The sequence below is a fragment of the Lontra canadensis genome, unplaced genomic scaffold, assembly GCF_010015895.1.
Source record: "Lontra canadensis isolate GAN:19392208 unplaced genomic scaffold, GSC_riverotter_1.0 scaffold7, whole genome shotgun sequence".
Taxonomy (NCBI): Eukaryota; Metazoa; Chordata; class Mammalia; order Carnivora; family Mustelidae; genus Lontra; species Lontra canadensis.
Window position 1 is genome coordinate 6,459,762 of NW_022631001.1, and position 19,270 is coordinate 6,479,031.

The window sequence follows — 19,270 nt, forward strand, 5'->3', positions numbered from 1 at the left end:
ATTTCACTTTCAAGAAATGATCAAATCAGGGAGCTTTTTAAAAACAGCAAGATGCCCAAGCAGATCAAAGATTAAGACATTAAGGGCAGCTCTCTCGGGTCCCCCCGCCCCTCTTTGGGGAGCTTTGTACTATCACTTTACTATCTCTCAATAAACTTTGCTGCCCACCAGAAAACACACACACACAAACACACACACACACAAGAAAACATTTAAACTTTCGTTTAGGTCAGACTGTTCAGCAAACTGACAAACTAGACTAAAATTACATTTTCAATTTTCCAAGCACTTGGGTTGAGAGATCTTAAAATATACCCTTTCTCTGAAAATGAGCTTACTAGTGCAATCTTAGTATCAGAGACCAAAACAAAAGCATACATGGTGTCATCCAAAGATTCTTCAAAACTCCTAACTTGTCTGTCACCTTGGCATGCAAGTCAAGGGCTAGCTGACCTGGAGAGGGATCAGGAACCAGGCTCTAACTTGAACAGCTCAGCTGCCTAGGAGACTCCTCTTCAGACAGGACACTGGGACAGGTGGTGGGGAGAATCTGTCCTCTCTCCTAAGCATTACAAATAAGAAGGGAAAAACCTCTCTTCTTATTCCACAGTGAATTTTCCATAATGAACACTTCTGGAAATTGTGAATCTCAGGTCTGAATCAAACACAAAGGTCAACTAAGCATTGATTTCACTACTGCATTGTTGAGCTTTAAGCTTTGTTTAAAGAAGATATATAATTATTTTTTGGAGCTATAGTTATTGATAAAAACACCATACTCAGCAGTGAAAAACTGAGAACTTTCCTCTAAGATCAGGAAAAAGACAAGGATGTCGTCTCTTACCACTCTAATTCAACACAGCACTGGAAGTCTTAGCCACAGCAATCAAACAAGAAAAAGAAATAAAAAGCATCCACATGGGTTAAGTAAGTAAAACTGGTACTATGGGCAGATGACATGATACTATATAGAGAAAACTCTAAAGATGCTAACCAAAAAACTATTATTACTGGGAAGTGAATTCAGTAAAGCTGCAGGATAAACAGAATTAAGAGTCTGGGGGCTGGTTTTGTTTTGTTTTTGTTTTAACTTCTTAAGCAGAAAGAGTAAACAACACATCACAGAATCCTAAATGCTTTTTCAACATTAAACAGACTTTACAAACAAGTCATGATGCATAATTAGCACTAATTTTCCTCTCTTCTTCCCAGATTGTACAACTCACTCAAATCAAAGAGGAAACTGAAAGGCAAATGCAGACACAATCCGTGCTGTTGCCACAGGACCCCTTGACACAGCCCCACCTGACGGTTTCCAAGGGCTCCCCTCCCTCATCTCGGAGAACCTACGGAATCTGATCTGGTTCCTGCTGCACACATCTGTCACAGTTCCAGCCACACAAGCTTCCTTAAGTTCCTCAAACGCCCCACAGATGAACACATCAAAACCAGCCATTAGATCTACATCCCGCATTCATATAGGACATTCAATCACACTCACTCAATTGAAAGAGAATTCTAGAGTGAGACAGCCCCACACTTCTAGTAATTCCTTGGTTGCATCTACAGCCTCCATTTCCTCCCAAGCTCCCTGGCACAAAATACAAAACCCATGCTTCTAGAAGTTGTGATATCTTTAACTGAAACCCATTCCCTCTTAATCAGTTCACAGCAAAGATAAAATAGTTGAAAGGCAATTCCAAATTGTTCCTCATCCTCTTCACACAGCAGAATAAACCCAGTTCAGTTTGCCTTCTGTTTTCTAATTCCTTACTCCATTATATCCCTTTTAGAATCCAAATTCCATGGGAGCAAAGGATATATGTCCCACGCCTCATCCAGTTCCACGCACATGACAGACCCTCCAATGTTGGATGGAGGACTGTATCCTTGTATTGTGTCCTCATCAAATTCTCCATCTGAGGGGCACCTGGGTGGCTCAGTGGGTTAAGCCTCTGCCTTGGGCTCAGGTCATGATCTCAGGGTCCTGGGATCGAGCCCCACTTCAGGCTCTCTGCTCAGCAGGGAGCCTGCTCCCCCACCCCGCCACCCCACCTGTCTCTCTGCCTACTTGTGATCTCTGTCTGTCAAATAAATAAATAAAACCTTTAAAAAAAAAATTATCCACCTCAGTACTGACTGGTACAGTCCACAGTCCCCAGCTCAACAGATACTCAACTGAGCGGTGAATGCTTCTGTATCCCAATTATTGCCTAATTTATAATCTATCCAACAAATGAGAAATGTCATGTTTCCTAATGTGCAACATATTCCTTCCTTAAGGAATATCAGGAATATTCCTTTAAAATATTTGGAAGTAAATTCAATGAGAATATTTGTGATTACTACCCAACTACTAAATTTAATACTATAAAATCTGTCCACTTTTCGAGCAAGTTTAATAACACATAACACATTTTATGTTCCTAAAGTAATAAAGTGACCTTAGTCACGTAATAACTGCCATTAAAATATAAATATTTGTATTCATTTCACTTTGTTTCTCCAAATTCCTGGAATCTATTTTGAAGAAAGTTGAGGGGCGCTTGGGTGGCTCAGTGCATTAAGCCTCTGCCTTTGACTCAGGTCATGATCTCAGGGTCCTGGGATCGAGACCCCCATCGGGCTCTCTGCTTACTGGGGAGCCCACTTCCCCTGCTCTCTCTGCCTGCTTCTCTGCCTACTTGTGATCGCTCCATCAAATAAATAAACAAAATCCTAAAAAATAAAAGAAAGTTAAGAAACTTCAGAATTTCAGAAAATTTTATTTCTAAACTCAGGACTAAGATAATCCGTATCTCAGAGTAGATATTTTTAGCTCTTACATTCTTGATGGGGGGGGTGGTAAATACTTTATGGGATCAAATCTCAAAGTTAGCTAAAGTAAATGTACTCCCCACTTTTCATGCAACTGCTCATTTATGATCTAGCTGGCCAATCACGACCACAGGAAGGTAAGTCAGGTCATGCCCTTTTGCAAGCCTCCTGCTTACCTGACAGCCCCATTATATTGCAGGTTTGCGTAAGTGGTTTTGTGATACTGTTTACATTACTTTCCCAGGTGTCTTAATTTAAGCTAATTGGATTTCAGAAGGCATTCTCTGGTGTTACCTGTGTTCTGCAATGAATGTCATGCTATTCCCTAGGGACCGTATCCACGGGTTTCCAGAATTCTGAGAGAACATGCTTGCTAGACCCTTTTGCTATTTTTTCTCCTCCTTGACCCCCCGTTGCCCAAAAAAGATCCCAGACAGGCAATCTCATCCGCCCTTCTATCTTCCGACCTTTCCCCACATAACCAAGATGAGCAATCAACCAATAGCTGCAGTGAAATTTAGAGACTGGTCCCTCAGGAAACAGGGCCCTGCCAAGTTTCCTATTTCCCCCTTTCCCCCCAACCCTATAGAGAGAGGGGGCTTACCCTTCGGAAACTTGGTTCTCAGAGTCCTTCCAAGTGCAGTTCACATCAGAAAGGAAAAGGCCTGCGTCGCCCCTGTCTTTGGGGGTCACATTCCTGGGTCACACTAACCAGGGCAGCCCTTACGGCGGAGAAGCAGCAGTTCAATGCCAGAGGCCTCCTTCCTCCCTGGCTCCCGGCCACGGGGCCCGGCAGAACCCCACCTAAGGCAGGAAGCAAAGCGGGCCTGGAAGACAAGATACCTATCACCCTCGTCTTGCTCTGCCTGTTCTGAGAAGGGTGGTGGAAAGCAGGAAGGGCGGGGCAGATCAGAAGAGGTGCAGGAGAGCAGAAGTGGGAAGACCTGTTGTGTGGCTGGGAGGGTTCCGTAAGCTCGGTAACCGGCGCGGAAGCACCCAGCGTGTGGACATGCAAAGCAAGGAGACGGATGCACAAAGTATTTGGGAAGTCAGTGCAAGGAGCTGGAGGTGGGGAAGGGAAAGGACCTTACAGCTTACAGAACCCTCTGAAAGGAGGCAACCGTCAGGATGAGGCAGGGAGCTACGGTATCCGAGCAAGTCCAGACACCGGCCGAAGGCCCGCCTCCTGCCTCGCGTTGACAAAGGCTGGGGCAAGAGTGGAACCCACCCAAGGCGGAGGAGTCCAGGCTGGCCCTAGATCCTCCCCGGGACAAAGACCTCTGGGGCTAACTCCACACTCGCATTTCTGTTTGCTTCTCTCAAGGACCACACCCCCGGGAGAACCCCAGCGATGGAACCAAAGCCGCAGACATCCCTAGAAGCAGTAGATACCCCTTGATACAGCCGGCTAACCTGGTAAGTGCTACCCCCAGCATAAGCCAAACGCCTTGCTGACCCTCTAAATGAGATGAGCCTCCAAAAACGAGGTTCATGTTGACAGGCGAGTCGCCCTGCGGTATCGTCTCCCAGTTGGCCCACACAGGACTTCAAGGGAGAAGTGATTCATTTCAGTCAAACATGTGTGCCTATCCCGTCTTATGAAGCCCAGCAGTGGTGGCATCAGTCAAACTGGGCTAACGTCTCTCTAGAAGAGCACTGCCCGATGGAGCTTGCTGCACTGATGCAAACCACTATTGCGGCTCATGCGACTAAGGACTTGAATTTTTAGTTCATTGACTTTTGATTAACTTAGGCACATGTGGCTAGTGGTCACTGTGGACCTTGTAGATCCAGAACTCAAAGTAAAAATAGGCGGGGGCCCGATCACATCTTCCAAAGATGCCAGGAAAAAAAAAAAAATGTCATGGAATCCTATTTCTCCACTCTGAGGAAGCGGACTCTTAATAGTCCAGCAACTGTTCAAGCTCATTTCCAGCACCGAACTCTTCTATGGTCACTGCCACATCTCCACATCAACGTGCCTCCAAAACATCCCAGTTCGGAAGGCCCTCAGAGACCCCAACCCAACCAGTCACCCACTGTGGGACCTACTTCTCCACGAAGGCCCTACAGATTTCACCCAATCCTTACATGCCCCCCAGCAGCAGTGAAAGTCAGCCTCAGGAGAAGGAGTCCATCCTCAAGTCCGAGGACACTGTTCTGAAGGGTAGTCAAGGATGCTCAAAATAATAAAGGAATTTTTCACCATGCTTTACCTTGTATGCAGTCCCTTCACGTGCGCTGTCTCACTGAAGCCTCACAGTGACCTCACCATGTAAGTATGAAGTCAACACATTGACTTTACAGAGGTTAAGTGACTCAAGCAAAGCAATATGGCCTGTGTTTAGGAACCATTCACCCTAACTCAGTGTATCTTCCAAGGAGTGACAAAAGACAACTGAGAGAAGTAAAAGTCAGGGTTGGGAAGGGGGAAGGCACAGAAGGGTAATTAGAGCAGAGCACAAAGTTAGGCAGATCAGCTAGTAACCTGAGAAATCAATCTATTTCCATCTCCCTCTTTTAAACAGAAACACATTCAGTTCCAAAGAGTTAAGCACCTCAGTCTAGAGCCAATTAAAGCGAGATTATGCTCTCAAATAGTGGTTCTCCAAGTGTGGTCCCTGGACCAGCAGGCCCAGCATCATTTGGAAACTATTTAGAAATGTAAATTCCCGGGCCCCTCCAAGAGCTAATTGAAATAAAACCTGGGGGAGGGGGGTGCTCACAGTCTGTTTTGTTAAAACACGGGCCCTCTCGGTGATTCTGATGTCCACCGCATTTGAGAACCACTGTTCTAACCACTGCCCCGGAACTGTACATCTGAGGTTCATTCCCTTTCCTCTGGGAAACTGACAACTTGGTCGTCGAGGGAAAGGAAAGGGAGCTACCGGTGGTTAAGTTCAGGACCCACCCCGGTGACATCAGCCCTGACCTACTGTACCTAGGGTGACAAGAATGGGTAAACTCTGAAAGAGCTCCGAGAGCACACAGACCTCTTTCCACAGAGAGGAAACTGTTCTTTCCTCAAAAGATCCTGGGTGATTGGTGGGGAGGAAGGTCTATTTTATAGCTAGGACTAGCTTGTGGACAGAATGTACTAACTTCTAACCTCCTTCAATAAATAATATTTGGTACATGATACAGTGTTCCCAACTGTGAAAAGCTAGGTTTCTATTAGAACCAGAATTCCAGTTTCTTGGAGAAAGGACATATATGATAATACACATACCGAAAACCATTGGTCTCTCTGTTATTTTAATAATAATAATTATTATTATAATTATAATAGCAGGTATTTACTGAGTACTTTCAATATGTCCAGCACTGTACATATGCACTGTTCCTTTTCACCCTCATGCAATTCCAAGAGGTGAGAACTATTACCGTCTTCATTTCATCCATGATGCTTCAGCAGGTCAAATTACCTACGATTTTACAGGAAGGAGGCAGAAGGGCCAGGAAGCAAACCAGGTCCACTGTTCCTAAACAACCTGGAATACTACCTCCTTTCTCGCTTTAACACACATACTCTCATTTTAAAGCTATCTAACTTTCTTCATACTCTGTATGTTATTGAGTCTTGAGTACTGCATTTTTATTATTTTTTTAAGCTATTACGCCACGTGCAGTTGCAAAACAGCCCTCAACCACACTCAGTTTACCCTGACGAGGATGACCCACACTAAAGAAGTCATGGCAATACCCACAAACTGCATCAAAGGCAAGAACTGATTTTATTCCCATCATGTGGGAATGATGATTTATTCCCTGCCCAGGTAAGCCCTGCCCCCTCCATCCAAGCGAGCCCTCTCTGTTCAGTGCTCATGGTTGTCTCTTTTACTGCACTTTGCACACAGAAATGTCCATACCACGACCCCACTAAGGGGTGAGCTCTTGAGAGTGGGAACATGCCCGAGTCAGCTGTGTGCTTCGAGAGCACTAAAAACATGATCAACACCTAAGAGATGCTTTTTAAGATCGGTAGCCAGACATACAAATTCTTAAAAGAGGGCAAAAATGAACTACAATTTGAACACAAAATGTAAAACTATGGGGGTGCCTGGGGGGGTGCACTCGGTTGAGCACTCTTGGTTTCAGGTCAGGTCATGATCCCAGGGTCATGAGAAGGAGTCCCACGTTAGGTTCCTCGCTCAGCACAGAGACTGCCTAAGTTTCCTCTCCTTCTGCCCCTCCCAGCCACACACTCACTCTCTAAAGTAAATAAATAAATCTTTAAAAAAAAAATGTAAAACTGGGACACGTGGATGGCTTAGTTGGTTAAGTATCTGCCTTTGGCTCAGGTCATGATCCCAGGGGATCAAGTCCTGCACTGGGTTCCCTGCTCAGCGGGGAGCCTGCTTCTCCATTTGCCTGCCCCTCCCCCACTTGTGTTCTCTCTCTTTCTCTCCCTCTCTCTCTGGGCAAATAAATAAATAAAATCTTTAAAAAAATGTAAAACTATGAAACTTTAAAAGAAAACATAGGAGACAATTTTGGGGACGTAGGCCTAAGCCAAAGCATTCTTAGACATCATACCAAAAGCCCAATGCATAAAGGGCGGCGGGGGGTACCAATAAACTGGACCTTATCAAAATTAAAAACCTTTGCCCTGCAAAAGATCCAGTTAAAAAGATAAAAAGGCAAACTACATGCTGGAAAAAAATATATGCAAGACATATATCTGACAAAGGACACATATTTAGAATATAAGAACTCTCAGAGTTAAGAGTAATAAAAAACCCAGTCCAGTTAGAACATGAGCAGGACACAAGCAGACATTTCACCAAAGGGGACATACAGATGGCAAACATGAAAAGATGCTCAATATCATTAGCCATTAGGGTATGCAAATTAAAACCAGGCTGGGACTAGAACACCTACTGGGACAGCTAAAATAATAAACAAATGCAGGTAAGGATGCAAAGAAAAACCAGATCTCTCCTGCGTGGCTGGTGGGAATGTAAAATTGTACAGCCACTCCAGAACACAGCTTGGCAATTTCTTAAAAAAGAAAAAAAAGAGCATACAACTACCACTCAAAATCCAGCAACAATGCTCCTGGGCTTTTATCCTGGAGAAGTGAAAACACATCTATGCAAAACCCCGTGCACAAATGGTCCCAACAACTTTAATTGGGAAACCCCCAAGTGTTCTTCAGGAGGAGAATGGTTAAACAAGCTGTGGTATATCCATACCATGGACTACTACTCAGCGATAAAAAAGAACAGACTGTTGATAGTGTGACAGCCTGGATGGATCTCATGGGTATCATGCTGAGTGAAAAAGCGAGTTTGAAAAGGTCACATACCACATGATTTCATTTCTGTAACATTCTCAAAATGACAGAGAAGGAGAAGAGATTTAGTTGTTACTAGGGTTTACAGCTAGGTGCCGGGAGGCGAGAGTAGATGTGACTGTGAAGGGTGGCATAAGGGTCATCCTTGAGTTGATGGAATAGTTCTATAGCTTGACTGTGATGGTGGTTACCGGAATCCACCAGTGTGGAAAAAATGCAAAAAAGTACATATACACAAACACAGATGCCTGCCTGAAGAAACAGTGAAATCTGACATGTACCGATGTCAGTTTCCTGGTTCTACCGTACTTTGGTTATGTAAGATGTTACTATGGGGGAAAATGGGTGAAGAGTGCACAGGACCTCTCTACAATTTTTGCAACTTCCCATAAAGCTATAATCATTTCAAAATAAAAAGTTTTTTGAAAAGGGAACTATAGGCCTTTTACTTAAAACAAAACTAACGAAGAGGAATATACAGCTGAACTACTGGTCAGTGAGATCCCAAACACAGATTTAAAGGCACATAGTAGGTCTATGTGATTTCTTTTTTTTTTTTTTAAGTTAAATCCAATTCTCCAGAGTCTTGACAGGAATACATTTCCTAACATCTTACAGCTACTTCCCCATCCCCCTCATAAAATGAAAAAGAAAAAAAAAAAAAAAAACTCCTGATGTGTGAACCCCTTTGGGAATCCAGGAGTCCTATCCTAAGTGCCTGGAATGAATAGACCCTGTTTCACAAGAACAGAGGCCAAGGGCCTCACAATTTAGAGAACAGGCAACGAGCCACACACAAGCCCAGGCGTGGCTTCCTTCAGCAAAAGTAGTGTACGGACCCACCCACAATGGCCAAGCTTTAAATGATGCCTTTCTTCCAAAACAAAACAAAGTCAAACCAACAAAATATTTTTTTTTAAATCGCTAAGCAAACAAACAAAAACCTCAACAACCTCAGACTATTTCCAACAAACCTTATAATCAAATATGTCCTCTGAGTTGACCTCCAACTTACCCCTAGCTTTTCAAGTATTCCATTGCCTAGTGAATTCTTGGACACAAGAGCCTACGAAAATTAATGAAAAAATAGGAGGAGAAAAATTATTCAAAACGCTAGAGATTTCCTGACCTGAGCTGCTTCCATATGCATTTGAAATGCAGATAGCCACATGAGGGTGAGAGGTTGGTGGGGGGGTGGGGGTGCGGGATGCTACTTTGGGAGAATTTTGCATATCAGAACAACTAAAGGGTCTTACAAAGTTATTTCCTTTTATTTTACAGGCCAGGAAAATCTTTCAGATTTTTACAGTTTTCACTAGCAATTCCCTTGTTTCAGAAGTCATTAATTATTATTTTTTTAAAAGCCTTATGTTATACAGTACTTAATCATTTTCAAAGTAGTTTCACAAATTACTATGAAGAAAAACAGCCCTGGTACCTAGGGGCTGCACTTCTCCCTGCAACTCTCACCAGCCAGGCTGCCTTCTAATTTCAGTTAGTTTGGCCATCTTTCCCCCAGGCCCTGGGTCTGCTCTTCTCCATAGGGGAAGACTTCAAAACAAAACAAAAAACCCCACAACTCTACCAAGCCTCCAGACTCACTGGCCAAGGGCAGACACTCTCAAGTCTAATCAGCAGAGTGCCTTCCCATAAAATTACTCACATTTCTACACTCAAGTGCTTTTCTCAACGGCAGCACTTTGAAATCTCATTTAAACTGAAAGTCCTCCATCTGCTTCCATGAAAAGATGTATTTTTAAATGCTTTGATCTCCACATGCCCTTCCATACATTAGTATTCTTCACCTTCCACCAACAGCACAGAACCTGAAAGACCAAGAGTTCTATGCATTTTTAAAAGAAGAGGGAGGATGAATTAAAAGCGTGGCACCTTCTCTCCCTCCTATCCATTTGCAGAGTTTGGGTTTCCTTATTTATCCTGAGAAATGTAGCTCACAAAAGTCAAACTATACCTATCCTAAAACTAAATATCTCCCAGAACCCACCAGGGAGACGAGAGGCATCTCTAAAACTTCTACTCCATGTCTTCCTCCTTTTCATTCTGGTCAAATCAGTGGTTTCCAACACTTTACTCCTTGGCAAAAACAGTTCAAAGTGTATTCAACTACTGTTCCCACACAATTCCCATAAAGATGTTCATGGTAGATGCACGAACATGCTCAGAACACCGACCTGGGAAATAAATTTCAAATTGGTCTAGATTCTTCAAGAACTTGCAATCTAGGGAACCCCCTTAATCCTACCCTAGGTCTGCCATCTACAGGGAGCTACTAGGGTCCAGCAGCGGTGGGCTGCCAGGAGTGGTCGGCAGCCAGGGGAAATATTAAGTCAGTTTGGCAGGGACCCACAGGCCCTGCAGAGAGCAGTAATTGTTCAACATCTCAAGCCTTGACTTTTCACTTCCCGAAAAGGAAGGAAGTTTTTTGGGATAGCAGCTATTAATATCCCTCTATTTACTCGCTCATGGTAAGTAACGCTGTCTGGGGTAGTCCAAAGCATCTTTGGAGATCATAATTGGCTCTCGTGACCTCCTACGTCCGCTACCAACCAACGACTTTATAAGCAGTACAAAAACTCGATTCTCATAATATGCCCTGAAAGAAGGAAATGGGCAACCATGTCGACACTTGATCGGGACAGAGCAAAGCAGTTGAGAGACCAAGGGCATAAAGCATTCAGTCCCAACCGCGAAAGCCACGGGAACAGGGCGCCCCTCTACCGAAGCCCCCTGTCCAGGTGATCGTACGGTAGCCGAGCATTTTCCAAAGCACTGCCACTTGAAGACGACACCAACACCCGAGCCCTAATGGCAAAACCTTCAAACAAAAATGGAAAGGGAAAGTCTTTCCAGCCACCAATCAAGCCACTACAGAGTAGGGCGTGGCGCGGCGCGGGAGCTGCGGGTAGGGAGCCGGGATTCCCAGCCTGGCCGCCTAATGGGGAAAATTTGGAAACGTCGTGGCGAGCTCAGAGCAGGAGGCAGAGGCCCTCGAGGTGGGTGCGCGCGCGGCGTCGTGGGTTCCACCGCCTCTTGCTCCAGCCCTGCAGCCTACGGGGCACGTTCCGCCCCTGCCCCGGCGCAGGGCCCCTGGCTCCGCAGGGCTGTCAAGGGCCGACGTGCCAATCTCCCTCCTGCCACAAATGTCACATTCCAAGAAAAAACAGTTCCACTTGGAAAGTTTAATTTTTCCCCCTTGAAACCAGATTCTTTTAAAGGCGGCACTAATAGCGAGGGAGAGCTAAGTCTAACTCCCCAGTTTCTAAGAAACTTGTCCGGGGAGAACAAAGGAGCAGCAGTGAACGCGATCCGAGCCCCCGGGTCTGGGGCGCGACCCCCTGGCCGCCCCCACCCGCCAGAGCCGAGACTTCCCCGCGGGCAGGAAGGGTCTGGCCGGGGCGCCGCATCCCGTCGGGCGGGCCCGTGTGCGCGCCTTTGTCTCGCGCGGAGGGTAGCGGCCACCGGCGCCCCGCTTCCGCCCCCTCCCTCGGCCGCCGGGAGACCCGCGCGCGGGCGCGTCCCGGAGAGTGCAGGCATATGGCAGCCCCCTCCGGAAAGGCAGCCCCGCGTCGGGGGCGCGCCCGCACCCCGGGACCCCGGCCCAGCGGGCCCACACAACTTCCAGGCTCCGATGGGGCGCGGGACGGCGCGGCGATCAGACCCGCCGCACGGGGGGCCGGCAGGGTGGCGCGGGAACAGAGTTCCGCTGCTTCTTTTTTTTAAACCAGTCTGAGTAAGGGAGAGCAAGATTGCGGTGGCTGACATTCCCGGCCACCCGCGCCGAATCGGCTGCAAGCCGCTGGGAAGCCTGGCCGATCTCCGCCCCGGGTCCCCCGAGGAGGAGCCCTGTGCCGAGAGCAGCAAGGGGGTGGGGGAGCACCGGTCGGCTGGGTCCCTCGCGTGGGAGCCTCGGAGGCGCCCTCCCCGCACCCTGAGCGGGGACTGGTTACCTTTCACCGCAGACGCACAAGTTTCCCGGCGCAACTTTGCCTTCCACATGAGGCGACCATGGCTGGCTCAGTGGCGCGGCTGGGGGAGGCGGCCGCCGGGCAGCGTGCTGGGCATGGCGTGGGGCAGCGCGGGGAAGCGGCGCCCGACAGTCAGCCCCATTCACACAGGAAGGAGAGAAATGCCAGGGCTTCACCTCCAGCCGCGAAGCCGCGAAGCCGCCCGCCGCCGCTGGGTCCTAGAGCGTCCCGCGCGCTCCGCCGCCGCCCGCGCTCCCCGCTCCCGGCTCCCCGCTCCCCTCTCCCCGCGCTGGAGCCGGGGAGGGTCGTCGGGCTCGTCACGGTAACCCTACACTCCACCCCCGCCGCGGCGCCCGGCCGCTGGGCCCTAGAGCCCGCCTGCCGCTGCTGGCCTCCCCTCCCTGGCAGGGACCTCGCCTGCTAAAATTGCCTGGAGCTCAAGCTGACGTGTCTCCCCAAGAGTTTAGGAGGGCGACAGCCTCCGCCGTTTTGTTCCCTGCCGCGGCTTAATTAATGTCAGACTCAACAGTTCTCCCTCCTTGAGTTTCTCTTCCTTCCCAGCAGGCCCACTCCGGCAGAAATCAATTTTCCCGGTCTGCCCTCAGTGTCCCTCTTAGGGTATGTTTAGGATTTTTTCTTAAGTGGAATTTCCAGGTGAAAAGCGGTCAGGCTTCTCTTTGCATTCTTCAGGCCCTAGTTCACACACTGGGATTGGGTGCCTAGCTGCTAAATTCGACTCTGTTGTCAAGCAGAAGGGCCAAAACAGATCTTCTAGCCTTAGATTTTAAATGTGTTGGCAGAACTGTACGCCCCGTGGTCACAAACCCACGGGCTGTTACCTGCCCTGGTGGAGACACAGAAAGTGACTCTGGAAAAACGTTGCTGATTCTGCCCCACCTCTTAAATCAGGCTGTTATTAAGAAACACTACTACCCATCCCATTATACTCAATTATACTGGGCATACCTCTGGAGCCTTGATCTGGGGACCTGGAACAAGGCAAGCATAGCCCTCCTCCCTAGCTTTCAGGGACCTGCTCTGCTGCTGCCAGGTTGAGAGACCAGGGAGTAGAATAGTTGCTGCTGAAGATGTTAAAAGAACAGTCTGTGCAGAAGCTTTTGATTTTGATGAAGTCCCAAAAGTTTATTTTCGCTTTTGTTTCCTTTGCCTTTGGAGACATATCTTGAAAGAAGTTGCTGTGGCTGATATCGAAGAGATTACTGCCTACGTTCTCCTCTAGGATTCTGATGGATTCTTGTCTCACAGTGAGGTCTTTTATCCATTTTGAGTTTATTTTTGTGTATGGTGTAAGAGAATGGTCGAGTTTCATTCTTCTACATATAGCTGTCCAGTTTTCCCAGCACCATTTATTGAAGAGACTGTCTTTTTTCACTGTGTATTTTTTCCTGCTTTGTCGAAGATTATTTGACCATGGAGTTGAGGGTCCATATCTGGGCTCTCTACTCTGTTCCACTGGTCTATGTGTCTGTTTTTATGCCAGTACCATGCTGTCTTGGTGATCACAGCTTTGTAGTAAAGCTTGAAATCAGGTAATGTGATGCCCCCAATTTTATTTTTGTTTTTCAACATTTCCTTAGCGATTCGGGGTCTCTTCTGGTTCCATACAAATTTCTGGATTATTTGCTCCAGCTCTTTGAAAAATACTGGTGGAATTTTGATCGGAATGGCATTAAAAGTATAGATGGCTCTAGGCAGTATAGACATTTTAACAATGTTTATTCTTCCGATCCAAGAGCATGGAATGGTCTTCCATCTTTTTGTATCTTCTTCAATTACTTTCATGAGTGTTCTGTAGTTCCTTGAGTACAGATCCTTTACCTCTTTGGTTAGGTTTATTCCCAAGTATCTTATGGTTCTTGGTGCTATAGTAAATGGAATCGATTCTCTAATTTCCCTTTCCGTATTTTCATTGTTAGTGTATAAGAAAGCCACTGATTTCTGTACATTGACTTTGTATCCTGCCACGTTACTGAATTGCTGTATGAGTTCTAGTAGTTTGGGGGTGGAGTCTTTTGGGTTTTCCATATAAAGAATCATGTCATCTGCGAAGAGAGAGAGTTTGACTTCTTTTTTTTTTTTTTTTTTAAAGAGAGTTTGACTTCTTCATTGCCAATTTGGAAATTTGGATACCTTTTATTTCTCTTTGTTGTCTGATTGCTGTTGCTAGGACTTCTAATACTATGTTGAACAAGAGTGGTGAGAGTGGGCATCCTTGTCGTGTCCTGATCTCAGCGGGAAGGCTGCGAGCTTTTTCCCATTGAGGATGATATTTGCTGTGGGTCTTTCATAGATAGATTTTATGAGGTTCAGGAATGTTCCCTCTATCCCTATACTTTGAAGTGTTTTAATCAGGAACGGATGCTGGATTTTGTCAAATGCTTTTTCTGCATCAATTGAGAGGACCATGTGGTTCTTCTCTCTTCTCTTATTAATTTGTTCTATCACATTGATTGATTTGCGAATGTTGAACCATCCTTGTAGCCCAGGAATGAATCCCACCTGGTCATGGTGGATAATCTTTTTAATGTGCTGTTGGATCCTGTTTGCTAAGATCTTGTTGAGAATCTTAGCATCCATATTCATCAGTGATATTGGTCTGAAATTCTCCCTTTTGGTAGGGTCTTTGCCTGGTTTGGGGATCAGGGTAATGCTGGCTTCATAGAAAGAGTCTGGAAGTTTTCCTTCTGCTTCAATTTTTTGAAACAGCTTCAGGAGAATAGGTGTTATTTCTTCTTTGAAAGTTTGGTAGAATTCCCCAGGGAATCCATCAGGTCCTGGGCTCTTGTTTTTTGGGAGGTTTTTGATCACTGCTTCAATCTCGTTATTAGATATCAGTCTATTCAGGTTGTCAGTTTCTTCCTGGTTCAATTTTGGGAGTTTATAGTTTTCCAGGAATGCATCCATTTCATCTAGGTTGCTTAGCTTATTGGCATATAACTGTTGATAATAACTCTGATGATTGTTTCTACTTCCTTGGTGTTAGTTGTGATCTCTCCCTTTTCATTCATAATTTTATGAATTTGGGCTTTCTCTCTTTTCTTTTGGATTAGTGTGGCCAATGGTTTATCAATCTTATTGATTCTTTCAAAAATCCAGCTTCTAGTTTCATTGATATGTTCTACTGTATCTCTGATTTCTACCTCATTGATCTCTGCTCTCATCTTGATTATTTCCCTTCTTATGTGTGGAGTTGGTTTGATTTGTTATTGATTCTCCAGTTCTTTAAGGTGTAGAGACAGCTGGTGTGTTCTGGATTTTTCAGTTTTTTTGAGGGAGGCTTGGATGGCTATGTATTTCCCCCTTAGGACCGCCTTTGCTGTATCCCATAGGTTTTGGACCGAAGTGTCTTCATTCTCATTGGTTTCCATGAATTGTTTCAGTTCTTCTTTGATCTCCTGGTTGATCCAAGCATTCTTAAGCAAGGTGGTCCTTAGCTTCCAGGTGTTTGAGTTCCTTTGGAACTTTTCCTTGTGATTGAGCTCCAGTTTCAAAGCATTGTGATCTGAGAATAAGCAGGGAATGATCTCAGTCTTTTGGTATCGGTTGAGTCCTGATTTGTGACCCAGTATGTGGTCTATTCTTGAGAAGGTTCCATGTGCACTTGAGAAGAATGAGTATTCTGTTGTTTTAGGGTGGAATGTTCTATATATATCTATGAGGTCCATCTGGTCCAATGTGTCATTCAATGCTCTTGTTTCTTTATTGATTTTCTGCTTCGATGATCTATTTCTGAGAGAGGTGTGTTCAGATCTCCTACTATTAATGTATTCATATCAATATGATTCTTGATCTTGATTAACAGTTTTCTTATGTAATTGGTTGCTCCCATATTGGGGGCATAGATATTTACAATTGTTAGATCATCTTGTTGGATAGTCCCTTTAAGAATTATGTAGTGTCCTTCTGTATCTCTGACTACAGTCTTTAGTTTAAAATCTAGTCAACAAACAAAGAGGCAACCCACGGAATGGGAGAAGATATTTGCAAATGACAGTACAGACAAAAGGTTGATATCCAGGATCTATAAAGAACTCCTCAAACTCAACACACACAAAACAGACAATCATATCAAAAAATGGGCAGAAGATATGAACAGGCACTTCTCCAATGAAGGCATACAAATGGCTATCAGACACATGAAAAAATGTTCATCATCACTAGCCATCAGGGAGATTCAAATGAAAACCACATTGAGATACCACCTTACACCAGTTAGAATGGCCAAAATTAGCAAGACAGGAAAAAACAACATGTGTTGGAGAGGATGTGGAGAAAGGGGAACCCTCTTACACTGTTGGTGGGAATGCAAGTTGGTGCAGCCACTTTGGAAAACAGTGTGGAGATTCCTCAAGAAATTAAAAATAGAGCTTCCCTATGACCCTGCAATTGCACTACTGGGTATTTACCACAAAGATACAGATGTAGTGAAAAGAAGGGCCATCTGTACCCCAATGTTTATAGCAGCAATGGCCACGGTCGCCAAACTGTGGAAAGAACCAAGATGCCCTTCAACGGACAAATGGATAAGGAAGATATGGTCCATATACACTATGGAGTATTATGCCTCCATCAGAAAGGATGAATACCCAACTTTTGTAGCAACATGGACGGGACTGGAAGAGATGATGCTGAGTGAAATAAGTCAAGCAGAGAGAGTCAATTATCATATGGTTTCACTTATTTGTGGAGCATAACAAATAGCATGGAGGACAAGGGGAGTTGGAGAGGAGAAGGGAGTTGGGGGAAATTGGAAGGGGAGGTGAATCATGAGAGACTATGGACTCTGAAAAACAACCTGAGGGGTTTGAAGTGGCGGGTGGTGGGAGGTTGGGGGATCCAGGTGGTGGGTATTGGAGAGGGCACGGATTGCATGGAGCACTGGGTGTGGTGCAAAAACAAGGAATACTGTTATGCTGAAAAAAAATAATAATAAAATTAAAAAAAAAAAAAAGAACAGTCTGTGCACACCACACCTCTTATGTTGTGCTCCTCTTCTCTCTTTGTCTTCTCACTAGACCAGGATTTCTTCTGGGATTCCTGCCTGGACTGTAGCATTACCCAATTAGTCTGCCAGTGCTTGTACCCTTATGCTCAATTCTGGTGGACTGTATATCCAGATTCCAGTCTGTTCTTCTGATTCATCTGATGGCTCAGTGAGTCTGCTCTCAAGATAAAACCCAAATGCAGTAATGTAGCAATCATGTATCAAATACCTACTCCATTTAAAGTCAGCAGCACTAGGACTTGATAGCGCATCAAAGAAACAAAAGAAGCAGCAGCTCACCAGCCTTGCTAGGGTTTATTTAAGTGGACAAGATATGCAACCAGAAAACAGGAAAGCGCTGGTGATGCCTGAAGAATGCGGAGTCAAAGACTGACTCCATGCAGAAAAAAGGGGAGGCTTGAAGGGTAGGTAGCATTTGTAGGAAATGAGTCTAGAGTGGGGAAAAGACAATGGATAGAAAAAGGAGGGAAAGAAGGAAGGAAACTAACATTTATTAACTGCCCCCATTAGATAACACACTATATCCCAGGAGGCAAAAAGTTTAATAGTTATAAGCATCCACTGCAACAAAACAGGTATAGGTTGAGTGACAGCCCACTCACTGTGTGATCTTGGGCAAGTCACCAGACTTCAGTTTCATTTCATTTTCAAGGTGACGGTAATAGCCATGGAGTAGAGGTTGTAAGGTTGGAATGAAGTAATAAAATACTTAGCATAGTGCATATAAGTGCTGAATGTATATTTGCTATTATTATTTCAATCAACCCTTCAATAGCCCTGTGAAATAGGGAGCTGACCTGGGAAACAGTCCCAGGAAGCAATGACATGTGAGGTCCAGGCAAAGGTGATGGGAAAGGAAGAGCAAGATACCATCCAGATACCAAATCTTTGAAGATACCAAGTACAGTGAAGATACCAAATCTTGAGGCAAGAATTTTACTTTTTCCAGTGACTTAGATAGGAGGAAGAACAAGGTAATCAAGTTAAGCCAGTTTTGAGCCTGGGCCATAGGAAGAATGGACCATTCCTGGAATGATGGGTTATTGGACCAATGCTGGGAGAAGCTGAGTGAAGAGGAAGGACTGGTTTGAGAAAGATGTTGAAAGACTTTACTGTCCTCTGGGCAAGAGGAAAGAAGGAACAAGAACCTGGGTAAGAAGCAGAGAACAGAGGTGTAGAGAAAAATATAAATGAAGCCATGAATATCGATTTACTTGGAGAATGCCCAGGACAACAAAAATAATAGGGAAAAGAGGAGGAAGAAGAGGGCAGACTGGAGAAGGAGAAGAGTGGGAAGGTTTAAAGTCACGGAAGCCAGAGGAAGTTGTGAGAGGGTCCCTCTAGCAAGAGCTCAGGATTCCCAGACTTCCCATGAAGCCGTGGGTCCTGCTTGTGGGCCCCACAGTCAGCTGACCGCAGCAGGGGGACCTAGCCTGAGCTCTTCAAATTGGATACCAAGGAATAATACAAGGGCCAAATACATGGCAGGTCAATTTTTCCCCTCCATGCACCTGAGTTTCCTCAACTACTAATAATCACCACAGCAAATATAGAAAACAAATAATCTTCCACATCAACTATATCTGAAAAAATATATAGCTGGGAATCTATCGTTCGAGAACTAAAGCCTGAGAAAAAGGCTTCGGATTTAACCAGCAGCAGGTCATTAATACCGTCTTACAGTATATTTGGTTGCAGACTGCAGCATGTGGCTGGGGCTAAACAGAAACAAGGTATGTCGACAACCGAACCTGAACTCGGCTTTACTAGCGATAAGGTAGCTCACCAGACAGCGTCTGTGTTGTCTTTGGGTCTAGATACTCACTCTAAAAGTCAGCATTCTTTCTACAGTGACCCGGTTGTCTTTTACTCACTCCCAGGAAAGCCAAGAAGGTGATGGAACAATTCCAGCCTTCTTTGGGACAACGCAAAGAGCAGTCTTTAACTCCAAACAAGGCATATGCTAGGATGCTCCAGACCAGATGACAGAGGCATCCAGGTGGAGGAGAATGCACATGGTCTTTAGAGTCAGTCCTGAGTTCTACTCCTGGGTCCACCTGTTTCCAGCTATGAAGAGTAACATAACATGAGCCTCAGCCTCCTCCTCTGGAAAATGGGAATAATTGCATTTACCTCATTGGCTTA

The 19,270-nt window shown here is 45.3% G+C and overlaps 1 protein-coding gene across 7 annotated transcripts in view; it reads right to left on the reverse strand.

Moving 5' to 3' along the window:
- Positions 1–19,270, reverse strand: part of AMOTL1 (angiomotin like 1) — a 152,338-nt gene that overhangs the window by 77,436 nt on the left and 55,632 nt on the right. For 2 of the 7 annotated variants that reach the window (XM_032852773.1, XM_032852771.1), the window contains exon 1: positions 12,082–12,287. The exons of 4 other annotated variants lie outside the window; for them this stretch is intronic. In XM_032852773.1, the coding sequence (XP_032708664.1) occupies positions 12,082–12,130 (49 nt within the window). In that variant the 5' untranslated portion in view covers positions 12,131–12,287. Of the gene's footprint in view, positions 1–12,081; positions 12,288–19,270 lie in introns of those variants that run through there. One more of the 7 variants, XM_032852772.1, reaches the window with a different exon arrangement.